Source organism: Polyergus mexicanus, unplaced genomic scaffold (assembly GCF_030449975.1).
Source record: "Polyergus mexicanus isolate NDT 795.1 unplaced genomic scaffold, iyPolMexi1.0 SCAF_7, whole genome shotgun sequence".
Classification (NCBI taxonomy): Eukaryota; Metazoa; Arthropoda; class Insecta; order Hymenoptera; family Formicidae; genus Polyergus; species Polyergus mexicanus.
In genome coordinates, this window is record NW_027223327.1 from 2,477,657 (window position 1) to 2,495,810 (window position 18,154).

General features: G+C 29.5%; 1 protein-coding gene across 1 annotated transcript; it reads right to left on the reverse strand.

Moving 5' to 3' along the window:
- Positions 1–642: 642 nt before the first annotated feature.
- Positions 643–13,256, reverse strand: LOC138934866 (fatty acid synthase-like). Its single transcript, XM_070299008.1, has 18 exons — positions 13,017–13,256; positions 12,599–12,830; positions 11,879–12,297; positions 10,735–11,025; positions 9,472–9,679; positions 8,888–9,048; positions 8,261–8,578; positions 7,434–7,939; positions 6,969–7,270; positions 6,338–6,739; positions 5,223–6,241; positions 4,846–5,090; positions 3,911–4,604; positions 2,829–3,657; positions 2,146–2,621; positions 1,758–2,009; positions 936–1,187; positions 643–858 (listed from the first exon to the last, which is right to left on the reverse strand). Exons 1-18 carry the CDS (start codon positions 13,254–13,256, stop codon positions 766–768), a joined length of 6,939 nt encoding a protein of 2,312 aa, XP_070155109.1. The 3' UTR covers positions 643–765.
- Positions 13,257–18,154: the final 4,898 nt, after the last annotated feature.

The window sequence follows — 18,154 nt, forward strand, 5'->3', positions numbered from 1 at the left end:
ATTAATGGAGTTAAATAGAGCTGTTTTTACTATACAACTTTTGTACAGAACACTTTTTGATATCTTAAATAGTTTTTGAGATATATGGAGAAAAGCAAAAAGCCGCTCTATATATGAGGGATGCTTTCACCTATTACAATAGTTTTTGGGTAGCAACCACAAATTTCTAAATTTATCTATTGACCCTCCTACATGTCTGTAAAGTTTCAGCAAAATCAGAATTTCCGAGTTTGCGAGGTTCCCTTGTTAATCGATTAACCGCAAAAACCGTACAACCAAGATCTCTCAATCGTCATGATATATTCAACCGCATCACTGCTGTTGATAGGATGGCCAACTCCTCCATTACTGGGTCGAAAGTTAATGAATATTGATTGGATCTTTTAACGATTTATCTTCCGATTAATATTAATTTTAATCCGTGCGCTGATGATAACCTAAAACTTAGCAAACTTATACTCGCACTGATTAGTCAATTTTTTTAAATTAATTTCTCATTAATTATGGCAAAATGATAGAAAACTTCCCTACTCGTCCTCAAACCCGCTGTACAGTGGTACCCGTGGTACAGTTATTATCGAACAAACAGCATACTCATATAAACAAATATATATAGATCTAACTTTTATTTTGTCAAATACTTTTACACGTATTCACATTTCTACAAATATTATATATTTTTTTAATAGAAACATATTTGATTATATAATTCTTCCAATAATATTCTTTAAGTGATAATTTAATATTGATACAAAGCTATTTATTTTAGAATTCTTCGTTAATAAATGGTGCCACTTTGTCCATCATTGTAATATGAGAACCTTGTACGTAATGTATTTTCACTGCACCTTCAGTAACCTAAAAATAATTTCTCTTGTAAAAAATATCTTAAAAATGATGAAATGTGTTTGTGTACTCTTTAATCAAAACTTTACCTTATGTAAACCATAATCCTCTTCAGGAAAAGTGATAGGCCTAAGTGTAGGTTTTAACAGTATTATAGATGATTTTAAAGGTGGCAACAAAGATATATCATAATCTTGTATAGCCAATAGATGATCGTAAACTGTTGTACATAAGAATTTTTGATTTTCAACACTTAATACATTGATCTTCTCCGAAAAATGAGCTGTAAATAATTCTAATTTTTCCTCCCATGTACTGCACTTATTCAGCTCTAACGCAGACTGTAAATAATATAAATATTGTATTTTATATAAATACTAATAAAATGATAATCTACACTTAAAATTGAGACTATATTTTCACATTTCGGACAAACTACATGTTCATATTCTTATTACTTAATTACTTTTTCTGTATTTTTGAACAACGTAAGTCAAATTATTTTATCTTTTAATTATTAGCCATAATTTGTAGTCAAGGATTATTGTTTCAATTTGATATTCATTTTACACATGTGCTCAAAAAATAGACATTATATTTCAATCATTGTAAATATTATATAAATCTTATATACTATCATTATTATCATTCTTTCTTACTCATTGAAAACCATTTAAACGAGTCCTTCAAAGCTTCTATAATTTGTATTATATATAAATAAGATATTACCTTATATAAGGTAAAAGTTATTTTATCATATAAAAGTGCATAAGGCATTCAGAATATTTAAATATTTTAATAGATAATTTTCTATACATTTTCATATATACAGTATTAATCGTATATAAACACTATTACGTAAACCGCTTTTGTAGTAAAAAATCATAATTTGGTCTCAATAATTGACTTACCATTTCATTGTCAGATTCGAGATACATTTTCATGAAATTAAGTAGAATGGCATTTTGTAGTTCTTGTTGTGAAGTATAATTATGCAATTCAATCAAAAATTTAAACCAATCAGGAGCTCCATCTATAAGTAATAACCGTCCGACGAAATTCTTAGCTTCTAATAATCTTGCTAACTCAATAGCAATTAAGGATCCAAATGAATAACCCACTATTAAAAATTCTTTTCGATCTTCCATTTTCTCCATTATGTACTAAAAAAATAAACATAAGCATATATAAAATAGTATACAAAGAAAGAGTGAGAGCGTGTGTATAATCAAATATTATCATTTAAATACACAGCAATTTAAGTAATGATTTCAAATAGATTATCTTATAATTACATACAGGCAGAAGATATGCTGCTGATTTTATTATTGAAAAAGTAACGTCCGGCATATTAAGTGCACCGTGTTGCAAACATATCGCCAAAGATTTAATTTCCGATTCTATCAATTTATATATGCTTGCAGATCCGTCGAGTCCTGGTATAAGAAATATTATGTTTTCAGCAACTTCCCTTTTTGTATCTAGTTCTACATAAATATCTGAATTGAAATCAGAATCCTTAAGTTTTCGTGTTAATAATTCGAAACTGTCCAAATTATTTGTAGCAGCTTCAGTAGCATCGTACGTCTTGTCTTGCTCGGTTGCATTTGTCATTTTTCTAAGTCCAGCAAAAGTGAGATTTCGAATATCTTGCTCTGTCAATAAAATATCAAATTCTCTCTCCAATGTCTGTTTAATTTCTACGGCCATCATTGAATCCATGCCTAGCTCAGCCAGTAATACGTTTGGCGCAACTATGTTTATATCTTTCAATCCTATTTTAAAAATTATATATTTTGATATAATTTTAATCAAACATTATTTTACCTTAACAACTATTGAAGCTTACATTTCTTGTATATTCTTTAATGCACTTTGTTATATCAATATAATATATTTTTAATAACATTATTGAATAAAAATTTTCTTTCTATAAATGTTTTGTCACAAATTTTTTATATTACAGTTGTTTACAAACTCACCCATAATATTTGCAACCGCTTCAAGTGGATTCATTGCTTGGTTAGAATTTTTTTTCTCAGCAACAACCATGCTGCTTACGATTGGCCGATCTTGTAGTAAAAATAATTCTAATGTGTCCAAACAAGAAAATATTGTTTGTTGCAATGTACCTCCAATAACAAGTTCTTCGTCATTTTCTTGCATATCTGCGACAAGCCCAACTTCACCAATTGCACCCCACTGTATAGCCAAACTATGTAAACCTTCCTTCATTCTTCTTTCACAAATTCTTTCCATTACGGAATTTGCCATTCCGTAATTTGTTTGGCCTGCGTTGCCTCTTCCGCATGAAACGGAAGAGAAAACGACGAAATGTTGAAGCTGAGTGCATATTGTTCTCGATAATTCGTCCATCTTTTTCGTCGTCCATGCCTTTGACACGAAAGACTCTTCGAATGTTTGCGGGGACTGATTCTTGAATATGCCATCTTTCAACACTACTGCGAGATTGAATATAGCATCCACAGGACCTTGTTCTTCGGCAAATTTTAATATAGATTCGCAGTCTTTATATCTCGAAGTATCAATAGCTGTAACGATTTGTACATTTATACCGTAAGATTGCCATAATGTGATTCTTGATCGCTGATACCCGTTCGTTATTCCAGTTCGCGATGTCACTACAAGATTTTTTGCACCACGTGAAATCAACCAATCAATTAATTCTAGACCAAAACCACCTAGACCACCTAAAACGATATAGCATTTATGTTCCAGGCAGTAGTATCGGGGATGTGCGAGTATAGGTGCATCCAAGAGTTCATCTTCTTTATGAATTTTTATCATTATCTGCAAATAATACTAATTTATTAGGATATTTATCCTTAAATGTATGTTCGTTTTTTTTTTGTAAATTCTCAAAAAAGGGTAGATAGTTTTTGTTCTCTGTATGTTGTTTTTCATATTAAATATTAATAAAAACTGTCTTTATTTTTTGTTTATGGAATATGTATATATATATATATATATATATATATATATATATATATATATATCATATTTTTTGAGAATTTAATATTTCAATCCTAGTTACTGATCATACCTTGCCAATATGCTTTCCAGCAGCCATATATCTAAACGCAGCTTCTATTTCATCTCTTTCAAAGACTTTTCTGCACAATGGTTTGATAGCTCCTTGCTTTAAACCTTCTACTAGTTTATTCGACAATATCATCTTACTTTCTGGTCCGGCACAAAAAGAATTGTCCAATATTATACTGTGGAAACTAATGCCTTTTGAGAATGCAAATATTTCTAAAGGATTATTGGAAACCATATCAAACTTTCCAATTTCGAGGAAACGACCACCTTTTGCTAAGCAACGGATGGATGCTTGTAGTTTTTCTTCAGCTAAAGAATTCAATACGATATCTACTCCGCGACCCTCCGTCTTCTGGATAATCATTTGTTCAAAACTCGTGTCTCGAGAGTTTCCGATACGATCCTCGGAAATAGAGGGAAATGTTTCTCTTATAAAGTGTCGTTTCTCCATATTCCCAACCGTTGTAAACACTTCGCAACCTTCGTAAAGTGCAAGGTGAATTGCTGCTTGACCAACGCCTCCCGTACCAGAATGAATTAACACTTTGTCGCCTTTCTTCATTTTACCTTTCAAATACAAAGCATAATAGCATGTGCTATATACGCAAGGAACCGTGGCGGCGTCTTCCATCGTCCACTCATCAGGTATGATCCAACTGAGATATCTATCAGCTTTACAAATATTTGCGAATCCACTAAAAATAGTCATTTCTATTATTCATTATATTAAAATTACATTAAAAAAATCTTTTTTATCTTAAACATTCTGTATGTATTGTAGTAAAGTAATACAAAGAAACTTGCAAAATATAACAATTTTTTCAATTTCTTTTTTACTTCATCAATAGTTTCTTTAATTTAAATAAACAAAAATATGTTAAACAGTTTATTTATAAAAAATATATTAATTGACATCTGTGCGTATGACTAACTTACCCATTTGAACACAATCCCATTATTCTTTGTCCATTTTTATTAAAACCAACAAATTCCATTCCGATTAAATTGCTATTATTTCGTTCGAAAGAGGCGACAGAAGTCGAAACGAGCCTACCACTAGCTATCATGATATCTTTAAAATTGATAGACGCATAGACTATTCTTATCAGATTTTCTTCGTCATTGTTGACCAAAGATATTTTGTTTTGCACCCAACAGAAAGTGCTGAGATTACCTCGCACCTAAAATAAATAAATATAACCATTATTTTAATTCTATTAAAATTACATTAAATCATTGCTCAATCATTATAAATAAAAATATCACAAAGCATTATTGCAATTTTTCTTATGTACTGAATCTTTCTGACGTACCATTTGAGAAACATAAGCACTCTGTACGAGTTTTGGTTGTAGTAATGGTAATGGAAAATGCCTGTAAGAACCCCAAATGCTACCAGAACGTATAACATTGATGGGTAAATCCAGCTGTAGTTGCCTTATGTACAACGATTCTCGCAATGAAAAAGTAGGCGCATCTCTATCTTGAATGAATACACCTCTAATCATTTCACCGCCCGGTTCTTTTCGCAAACAATTTACAAGACCGATTAGTCCGCATTCGAAGTCCCCTTCTGCGACGACTATAATTCTCGTAGTTTCATTTTCCCTGTCCATGAATGATTTAAGTCTGTCTATCCATGAGAATTCATAATTGTTTACATGCACAATCTGTAGATTCTTCTTATTAATATCGCGTATTTTTCTTAATAATATAATTGTCTTATCATTGGTGCGTTTCTCCAAAATTACTTTTAACCCATACTTATCAAGACATGAGTAGTCGTAGATAGCATTCAATTCTTCGAATGTTAGAAGAAATCCCCTTGGCACCATGACAGATAATAATTGTTCATATAATTTGTTTTTATTTTTTGTTAAAATTCCGAAACCTAGAATCATCAAACAATTTTCATTTTTCGTCAGTTTATCGAATTCTATTGTGGAAATATTATCAGGCAAAGCGATATCTTTGAACCGCTCGTTTGTTGCTACCAGTTTGATATCGGATTGAATTTGCGGTAAATCATCTAGAACTTTATTCACAAATAAACAATTTAAATCCTCCGGCATCACTTGATCGCTATTCTCCACAAATTCGATGATTTTTACATTTATCATATTGTAACACTCGAGTGCAATATGCACCGACATTCTTGTTATATCCTCTAAAGACATTACATCTAGATCCCGATAAGCAACAAACTTGTATTCTTCAAGAATAGGATGAATCGCTCTTTGTTGGTGAGATATAGCTGTAGCCACGACGCCGCTTACTTCAATTCCTCCGGATATCAAAGCATCTAAATGCTTATAATTTTGTACAAGGATTTCTGCAATATGACACAATAGCGCGAATTTATACATATATTTTTCGAAAAATTATATTGGGCTAAATATTATGCTCATTTATATTACTGTAAACATACGATTTTTTTCATTTGGAAGCTTTTCAATTTTTTTTATATGAGATTCTGGGTCGATTACTACTTTACGAATTCTTGTTGGTACGAAGAGACTTCTCGAATACAGTCCTAAAATCATCATCTGTAACATGTTGTCAATAAATGTTACCCAGTTGTCAGTCCAGACGATATGACCATTCTTTCCCCTAATTGACGCGCTTTTTAATCCACGAAATTCGCCAGTATATTGATAACCACGAAGCTTCAATTCTTTATAGATATCTTTCGTACTCATCTTCTCTTCATCATTATCATTTCGATCAATAAATGTAGTACATATTTTCTCGTCTTCGATATTAATTGGAATTCGTACTGTTCCAGTAACGACACCATTGCTTCCTTCGATTATCTCGAATTTGCCACTACCTGTAAAAATATCGATATCAATTTCTTGTAAACGCAGTTAGTGCTAATATTGCATTTCCAGTTCAAATATGCTGTCACACTATTGACAGATTGCTCTTATTTATTGGATACAAATCTTATTTCAATTTATATTTTATACAATCTTATCTCTCATTTGTATTTGATGCAAAAACTTTTTATTTCCTTGTATATTTCTTATTTGCAAGATTAATTTAATTGTACAATTTACCCTTCTGGATCATAAGAGTTAAATCGACTGGACTTTGTTTTGATAATATTGTCGAGTGTAAAAAATTGACGTCTTCAAATATAATTGGAATTTCGAGATAATGTTGTTTTTTTAACCAGCCTATCATTTGCCATATAAGTAAAAGATATCCTGTAGCCGGTAATAAATTTTTTCCATTAATAACATGTCCAATCATATATATAAATTCTTCCTCTACATTAATAGAAACAATTACTTCTCCTTTGTCAATTGTTCTTTGTCCGACATAATGGAACGTATACCAATCTTTGGAATGATCCCATCTACAATAAATATCATTAATCAAACAATATATAAAATATTAATTCGCGTTTCTTTTACCGTCGTTAAAAATAATATAATTTAATTTTCTGCCTTTTAAAATTTCACTATTTTTCTATAGCGAATATGACTGAAAAATCTTGTGTTACATTAAGTAGAATTTACCTTATAAGGTGAGAAATCATCGGTGTGCTACGACTTACAGGAAACTTAACTTCAGGATATAAATTTGCGATTTGCGGCTGCAATCCTGCGTTATAAAGTTTACCAATTCCGTATAAAAATATTTCAATATTTGGTTTGTGAGAGAATTTGTATAAGGCGACATTTGTCACTGTTGTCTCTAAGGAATCATTAAGAATGTATTGCAAAATGTCGTGCGGCGCTATCTCAATCGTCACTGCGTCGTTTGGAATAAAGCGCAGAGTTTCTGAAAATAATACCGGTGCTAGCAAATAGTTTGCATAATATTCGGCTACACTTGACTTTGGAGATGCGCCGAACCATTCATAATACTCATTCAACACACTCAACCACTTTGCGCTTGGAGACGCTTCTTGTGGCAGTATTTGATTCAAGTATTCCAAAAGTTTAACTCTTGCGGGCTCGACATAACGACTATGAAAAGGTATACGTCCGAAGGAAATTTCTTTTACAGGAATATTGTCATTCTGAATAGGAATAAACTTTATCATTTATTTGAAATCAAACATATAATTATAAGCATACACGGAAAATAATTAGTTGCCGCAGCTAGAAACTGCACGTGGTAACTACATTTCAGACGTAATATATGGACAGCCAGCATCTTAGCTGTGACACCTACTTATTAGGTGCATATTAGTTGTGATACCTATTTATTAGGTACAGTAGCAAATCATTTTGCTAGAGTTTAGAAATTTATTTAGCAAACCATGATTAGCTATGGTAGCGAACATTTTTTTTCCGTGTATAGATAGATTATTTAATACTATTTAAGCGTTTTTACAAACCTGTAACATAGCGAGGAATGTTCTTACAGAGGTCGTTGGTCCACTCACGATAAAATTACGTGAATTATTGTAACAAGCTATATCTATATCCGATGGACAGATATTTTTCATAATTTTGAAATCGACATTAATTTCAGCCATTAAGCCATCTATTATTTTTGAGTTAAGAAATGCTAAGCCGATATAATATGCCAACATGATCGTTTCTTCGGCCGTCAAACATCCATCGGCATATCCACAAATCAACTCGCCAATAGAATGACCTATTATAATATCAGGAGTGATACCAATGCTTGTTAAAAGATCAACTATTCCGATCTGCAATACGTATAATTTTTATTACAACTTTCTAATATACTTTTCTGTTGAATAATATTATAAAATATTATAAATTTAGAATTCTGAATATTATTATATACATGTAATAATCTCTCTTTGAGAAATGTCTTTCCTTCAGAGATTCTCTTTCTGATTTTAGTTATATATATTATAAATAATTTCAGTTTTTTATAAGATCTTAATCTTTAAATATAAAACACTTTGTAAAAAATTAGAGAATTAGACAATACCAAAAAATGTTGCAGCATATATAGACGATATATTTTATTTATAAATATACGTTTATACCTGTAATCCAATAAGGCCAACAAATAAATTGACGATGTTATCGACAATATCTTTGTCTTTATTTGTTAGAATATCTGTCACCGATATACCGTGAGGTCTCAAAATTCTATCGCAATTCTGGACTGCTTTAATGAATGCTGGAAACTTCATTAAAGCTCGACCTACCAATATTTTAAAAAAATATTCGTATATAATTACATTATTTTATAATGTTGTGTAATACATTGTCTTAAATAATAATTTTATCTAATTGATTTAAACATATATGTATAAAATCTTTGAAAAATTGTTTATCTTTATTTTACAAATTTTTCCTACAGTATTATTACTATTTCAGTTTAGTTTAATCAAAATTTAGTTATCATTCTTAATAAATGTAACTTATAAAATTACAAAATTTGCAAACTAGAGAGATATACTTATATACTTGTTAACCCTGTTTCATGTTTTAACAAATACTTAAGTATGTTAATATATGTGTAAATTAAAAATTGTTAAATGTTCCAAAAATGCGAGCAAACATATTGCATATTAATAATTGTTGAATATTCCATTGCAATGTGATATTTTTGTGATTTATTTACCCATGTTAAGACACTGAAATCCAATTCCAGAAAATATGAAACAAATCGGTCTTCTCGTACATACGTTGCGTTTCATTTCAATTATTGCGTTATCGGATACGTTAGATCCAGCAATCATATATCCCCTGTAGAAATGTCCTTTTATATTGTCACTATGAATATGATGTAGCAAAGAGATGTATTCTACATCTATTGGCCGGTTCTGTACCTGTAGAGATATCGTTACTAATCGTAAGTATACCATAATTATTTTAAATCTTAATCAAGCGACGCGGTAGCGTCGCGACGCCAAGTACATAAAAAATTCTTTCCGGCTTGACATCAGTTTTGCCTATTTACAAGGGTCGTGGCTCTATCAAGTAGCTTTCAGATTACTCTTAAAGTTAATTTAAAAAAAGTTTATATATTTATACAGGATGTCTGATAAAGATTGTGCCAACATTTGTGAGCGGGTAGTAAACTCAGTACTAAGTAAACTAAGCGCAGTAAACTAAGCAGAAAAGTCCTGTACCATTTTTTCCTATAACGCTTAATAAAAGAGTTATTATTGAAAAAAGTCTTGCTAAAAAATTTTTCACATCCGTGCGTTCCGTCAAACTTTGCAATTTTCAGTATGCCAAACATGCCTTCAGATTACAGAAGTAGGGATGCATCGCAAGCAAATAATAGAGATACATTCTTAAAGTAGAAACGTTAAGCTTCATTTTAAAAAAGATCATTTATTCTTCAGATAATTTTTCGTGAAGTGATCGATAGTCAAAGTTGGTCAATTTTCGGCAAATATTTTCTATGCCATAATTTTTTTAAGCAGTGTATATTATAATCATGATACATATATATATATATATACATACATAAATATCTTATTTTCAATTATAAATCTTTGAAATTTGCACACAACTAATATTCTATTTTTAAACTGAATAATGGCTACGTTAACTATTAATGCGTTTGCTTCAACAGATGCAATATATCTTAGATCTGTTAATAATATTCTTCTCTTTTCTCCGCTTTTACCGGTTTAAAATAAACTTGAATTTATCTTCGATTTTTACATTTAGATCTCATTATTAGAATCATAATTTAAAATAATTAATATACTTCAGTTAAATGTAATTTAAGTTATAACAATAATTTTTTTAAATACTTTATATAAATTTAAGCAGTCTCTTTAATCTTTTCTCTCTTTCATTTAATAATAATACCTTTTTTATTCCTTACGTTCATTATTCAGTATTTGCATAAATTGTAATGTATACTTACGTCTTCTAATATAATTTTAACTGCTTCTTCCGTACATCCAGATATAGCTACGAGTCTAGGTAAATTGTCGTCTCCTTCATTATTGACTTTATTTGTTGGATTTGATTTCAGTAATATGTGGCAATTAGCACCGCCAAATCCGAAGGAATTGATACCGATATAACCACCCTTACATTCTATCGGTTCAGTGACTACATTTATTCTTCCTTCAATGATAGCAGCCATATCTTTTCGTGGATGTTTAAGATGTATAGTAGGAGCCATTATACCAGTTTCCATCGCTATTAAAACCTTTATCCAAAAATAACATTTAAATAAAAAAAAAAATACTTGCATAAGTTTACATGTGGCATTATATTATGTAGTGGTATTAACCTTATTTTGCCAAATATAAAAAGGTGATGGATTTGAAAATTTAAATTTAAATTTAGATCTAAAAATTTAGATAGAATTAAAAATTTAATTAAAATTAATTAATTTCGCATTTGCCATTTTCTCGCCATTTTTTCGTATTTACTTCGTTTTATGATTTGTTTTCGTGATCTGTACGTATTTCCTCTAAAATGGAGAACTTGCCAAAAATTCAAAAATTGATTTATCGGGAAACTTACATTTGAATTTGATTGTAAAGTTTGAATTAAATTTAAAGATTAAATAAATTTGCCGCATTAGTCTTTCTTTTATGGCATATTTACTTTTTGATTTTTGTTTATGACCATTTTTATGACCGTTATTATTGTGATCGTGCCGACCGTACCAACATTCGTCGTCATTATATTGTAAACAATCGATAATATACATATGACGTTTGGACGTTGTTCACTAATTTGTACAGATTCTACGCGGGTTTTAGTGAGCTTTCCATTCTGGTTATTAATTTGGAATTTAACTGCAACAACACAAATGTGGGGTATGTCGGGTTATATAATTCCAATTTAATTTCTACATATTTATATCTATACTGAAGATGGAGCAAAAACAGTCCGACTACATTGTTAATGCACATTTGTTAATAAAACTTAACAATAATGAGTTTGCGCACCAATACCCGCGCCTTAGCTCTTATCTGTCAGTATTCCCATTTAATTGTTTGTACTTTAAGCTTCTTGCTGTTATTATTAATCCTGTTTTGTTGTAAATTCACCTTTGCAATTTGACAATGACCGCTAACTGGCTCTGAATGTCCCATATTTGACTTCACTGAACCCAATAACAGAGGAAGTTGTCTTTTAGCGCATATAGCTTCATCGATGGCTCGAAGTTCCACTGGATCGCCGGCTAGAGTACCAGTTGCATGAGCCTCCATGTAAGATAATTCAAGAGGCGAAATATCACATTCTTCGTAAAATTCTTCCAATAATATTTTTTGCTTTTCAAGTGATGGAAAGGTAATTCCTTCTTTTTTAAAGCCATCGCAGTTGGTTTTACCATAGACAAAGGTCGCATAGATTCTTCTTGCATCCTTTGCCTTTTGTAGGTATACTACTACAGCTGCATCACTACGCATGTAACCAGAGCCTTCTTCATCGTAAGGTTTACAGTAACCATCATTAGATAAAACTCCTAAAATAATATTAACAGTTTATGTTTATAGTTCATTGATTCAATAGATACAAAAGATATAATTTTGTTTCCAGTTTCTATAATAATATACCAAGTACTTGAAAAATTCAATGTGGATATATATAAGCGAATTAATTGTATATCATTCGAAAACAAAAACTGCTACATTCAACAAAACATGAATTAACAAACATTATTATTATATAAATATTATTATTTTTATAAATGTATCAATAAATATTTATTCTATTTAATAACACAACATACCACTCTGAACACAATAATATTATTTTTCACATACCCAAACGAAAAAACTGGTAAGTTGAATTAGGATGGGCGCACACATTGACACTAGCGACAATAGCCGCTTCACAAATGCCAGATCGAATCATTCTGTAAGCTTCCACCATAGCAAAATGACTCGAGCTACATGCAGTATCGATATTATACGATGGTCCAGTAACGCCGAGCCAATAAGAAATTCTGTTTGCTATCACGCCTTTATTGCATCCAAGAATGGGTAATCCAGCAATCTATTAACAATTATGTGTGTTATGAAACAATTTTCATATAAATATTTTCCTCATATTTAGCAATAGGTTTGTATACGTATTAATATATTTATACACTTTTTTTTTTTAGGAACGCGTTTGTTTTATCAATTTCTGATATTAAGTTATTTAGAGAATAACCAATGAATTTAGAGAATAACCACATACCTGAGGTTTGTCGTATACTAGTTCTGCATATGTATCACAAATACTTATTGCTGTGATAACGCTTGTATTTGTTCCCTGTAATTCTACTGGATTTATACCCCCATCAATAATCGCTTCATAGGTATGCTCAAGTAACATTCTGCATCCAGGATCAATCACATGAGCTTCTTCGACCGATATATTAAAAAATTCTGCGTCAAATTTTTGTATATTATTCACTTTTCCTATTCGAGGAGGCATCTCGAAGGTACCTTAAAATTTAAAATAATTTGGATAAATATATTATCATATTGTTAAGTCATGAATAATAAATTATACTAAAATATACTTAATGACATATTTTAAATATTTAATTTTATTTATTTATGTAAATTATTTATTTTATATGTGGATTTCCCCAACTAATTTTGAGAAAGAATTTTATTACAGTTGTTCCAGCGTTGATGATCGCTCGAACCAAGATCGATTTTATTGAAAAGATTGTCCTGAAATTCCTTTATGTTATTAGAATTAGGAAATCGTCCGGCAATGCCAGAGATAACTATTTCTTCTTCAGCATCTACGCTGACATATGGATTGAATCGCTTGTTATTTTCCATTTTCCACAAAGTCAAGTAATTCTGAAAAGAGATATCAGAATTTTATTTCAGTGTTACATCAAGCGACGCGGTAACGTCGCGACGCCAAGTTCAATATATAAAAAAATTTCTTCCGGCTTGTCAATAGTTTTGCCTATGTACAGGGGCCGCGGTTTTATCAAATAGCTTATCCGGAATTTTACGTCTCAGAAACAATCGATTAAAAATCTTCAGGAATGAAAGCCGTAATCAAAAATCTAACGGCACTTTTCTTATACAATGTGGATGCAAGGTTGCGTCCAATTTGAATAAGATTGGTGCAGTCAATCCTGAGGAAAGATAATCGTATACCTGAATTGATATTTCTTTCAGCTTTAAACAACTCACGTACCTATGCTCGCACGCACACACGCAAAGTGATTTTGTCCCTCAAACGATGTTCACATTGCTCATGTACGATTATTCGCTTGAATGTACAGAATGTTTTAAGAGACAAGATCATATGCGGATGCGTGTACATACGTGTGAGATAATAATAATGTATATTCATATTAAATAATGCTTCGTAATAAAAAAATTACTTTCTATTGCTTTCTATATTTTGATATTTATTCACTTACACCATTTATATATTATTATTGATTATACAGTTTGTATACAGTTTAACATCTATATTAAAATTATACCTATAAAATACCTATACAGTTTAACTTCTGGATTAAAACTATATCTGTAAAAATATAATCATATCGTGTTTTAAAATCTGTTAAATGATTGACAATAAGAGATTGCGCATTAAGACACTTCGTGACTGCGTCCGCTCCAATTCATTATGGTATATATAAGCTTTGTAAAAATATTTACCCTTTATATAATTTCATTCATAAAAATTTTATTTCTATTAAATAAATCTTAAAAAAAATCACATCCATGTATATACTGTATAATGTGGTAATTTATATTTTTTAGAGAAAATATAAATTTTTACAAAAAGCAGTGACGTCCCACTAAAAAAGACATTACAAAGGTAAAAAAAAATACGCCAAGTACATAAAAAATATTTTAACTTGCGTACGCAACAAAAAGCTTAAAAAATTATTTACTTTTAAAAAACAGCTTATAAAAAAATTTTTTTTTTAAATAAAAAATTTGAAAAATAGCTTATAAAAAATTTTCCTCTAAAAAATAAAAAACCTTAGAAATTAAAAAATAGCTCGTAAAATTATTTTTCTCTAAAAAATTAAAAACCCCTAAAAATTAAAAAATAAATACTAAAACGGAACGAAAAGGATTAAAGTTAAAGGTCATATAGAAACTTGGCGTGCCCAGGTCGCATTATAAATCATATATTTTTATTAATATATTGATAATGATTTCTGATAATCTTTTGCAAATTTTTATTTCAGATCGGGTACGCCAAGTTTCTATATGTCACTTTAACTTTAATCCTTTTCGTTCCGGGCCTATCTGATAAAGCTTATGATTAATTTCAAAACAAATCGATCAGATTGGCAAGGGGCATTTTTAAATTTGAAATTGGGCTCGATGTGATCGAAATTATTGCAGTAAGAGTTAAGTAGTTATATGATTTACTATCTGTAATAAAATCTTCAATATATATAATAGTATTATTTTATATATTATACAAAATATTAATTTGGAAGGGAAACATTGGTAAACATAATAATGTAATTTTTTAATAAAAATATAATGCATTTTAATTTTCTCCAGAGGATTTATAATATTTCTATAAATGCAAGATTGATTTTATGACAAATACTATTTCAATTTACAAATCCACCCAAATTGAATTACTCCTAAGTACTTGGCTAATTCATTATTGATTTCATATTTAGTTTTTATTGTTTATTTTTTAGAGGTATACATATACATATGTATTTAGAATGACAGAAAATAAAATTTTAACAACTGTTTTTGAAACAACGGAAAATTTAACATGAAATGTATAGAAAAAAAGAATAGTCGTACAATTTTAAATTGCTTATGGTTTTCCAAGTAAATATATATAAAATAATAGTTTTTTAAAGTTTTCTAATCAATGACTTAATGGTAATATAACAAGATGGGTTTAATTATTCATAAATTCAACATCATTATTTAGGAATTTGCCGATAAAGAAAAAGTTCTTTCTCTAAAACAAATTATGACTATACAAATGTATCATTATTATGTAAGAATAATTATTAAAAGACATAAAGTGTAGCATTATTATCAAAAAACAAGAAAGATTACCAAATTTCAAATTTCAAGATATAGAATATCAGATTTAAACAAAAAAATTAGCAGAATAAAAACATAGCACAGATATTTAGAATATTTAAAGCAAAAAGAAGATCGTTAAAACTATAAACTTTATTTCAAGTTTGCTCAGATTGTGCGCACTATATTATGTACATAATTCAGTTACATATAGAAATAATGTTTGAGATAATTTACTTAAAAATTAAAAAAATATATTTATGAAAAAAAAAACAAGAAAAGTTTATACTCACCACGTTCAATTTCCAAATAATTTTTTTTTCTTTTTTAACTAACAGTAACTCTATTAAAAACAGAACTTTATAAACTTGGCTAATATAATGACAACTTATACCACAGAGCAAAACATGCCATACTATCTGTAAAATCAGATATGAAGTGTGTGATAATTACTCATATAACAGATTACTTATATAACAGATTCACTTCCGGGGAAAAAAACAGATGGAAATCAGTACAATTATACATTCAACTCACTTTACATATTGTGTTAAAGTTCAGCGGTTACGCAATCACAAAGTAAACGTGCGAGTTAATATATTTTGAAAATTATATTCAAATGCGGGATGCATTGTTTGTTCAAATGTATGCGCAGTTATAAAACATATGCGCAATTATAACAACATAAAAAAAATATGCAATAATTTTTTTTTTGCGTTGAAAATATTAAATTATTCATTAAATAATATTTTTGGTAACAAATTTTATTGCATTTAAAGCTTTTAACAGTTTTGCACATTTTTCAAAATTATCATATTTTTATTAAATATCTCGTTTTTTAATTATTTTTAAGGAAAAAGATTTAAAAATCATAAAAATGTAAAAATTTAAAAACATATAACGCGTTTAAAGATATATCTATTTATACATACACATGCAGAGTGTGCACGCGCGGTAATAATCGTATCAACGTATGCGAATTAAACGCGAGTGGAGATAATTATATGGCCCCGATTAAGAACTGATTAGACAAGCCTTAATTAGTGATCGAATCTTGATGAGAGTACATCCGATCAGGATCTGAGATGTTTGGTAACGCAATGCCCATATCGGGAATTGATCTGAGGATCTTACCGGGAATCTAGTTTATCATGGTATATAAGATTCTTATCGGGTGATTATGAGGTATAAGTTTATTCATTATATAATGCAAGTGAATGTAATACAAATAATTTTGATAAAGTTTATATATATTTATATAATCTAGCAATGCATATTGATTTAACATGTTTCATAAATGTAATAAAACGGAACAAACATAAACAAAGTAATATCTTTTAATACGTACAATCCTTCACATTATTGAACATTATAGAGTTTTGAATATCTCTTTTTGATGGCAAAAAATTATTTTTCTTAAAAGAATGCGAGATAACATTTGAAACACCTCAATGAATTTTTACATTCACATTAAGGCATTCCTGAGAAGGTCCTTATTAAATCCCGATCAAAATGACTTCGTTAGCTGGTAATAAAAAAAAGTTTATTTGGTCCCATTCATGCTTTATTCGGGCTAAACCTACTAGACCCGAAAAAAATCTTATCAAGGTACATCGGATATACTTCTACTCGGATAGATCGAGTAGGAAAATTCTGTACTATTCTGCGAGTTTTGCAATAATTATAGAGAAATTAATTTTAAAACAACTGCCAATTCGCGCGAGTACAAGCGCATGCCGAGAAGAGACATTTTAGGCCCAATGGCACCGATGTTACTTTGGCTATAAGCAAGCCTTAAAACATTTGGTTTTGGTTTGTGATAATAACTAATATTATTTGGCTTTTGTTTTTAGACTTTAGACTATAATTTAATCATTGATTTACTTATATTTAATAACATTTTTTTTCCATTACTATAATGTATACCTAATCACTGATCAAATTTTGTCCCTTATTTTAGCAATCGTGTATATGTGTAGTAAAACTATTAATTTTAAGAATCTTGATTCTTAATTTTTTGCAATAGAAAATGCAATATAAAATAGATTATACATTCATTTAAATTAGCATGTTACACGTGGTATCAAGGTCTATCGGATGCTCATATTTTTTAAATATTTAAATAAATCAAAGTAAATGTGATTCGAAGTAGAGAATGTAATATAAAATACATTATTCATTCAATTTAAATTAGCATGTTACACGTGGTATCACGATTTATAGGATATACGCCTTTTGAATATTTAATTAGATCAAAGGAGATACAATGATGAAAGAGTATATTTCAATGTTGCAACACGCACTTCTATTGTGTTTCAAGAAAATATTTTAGATCATATA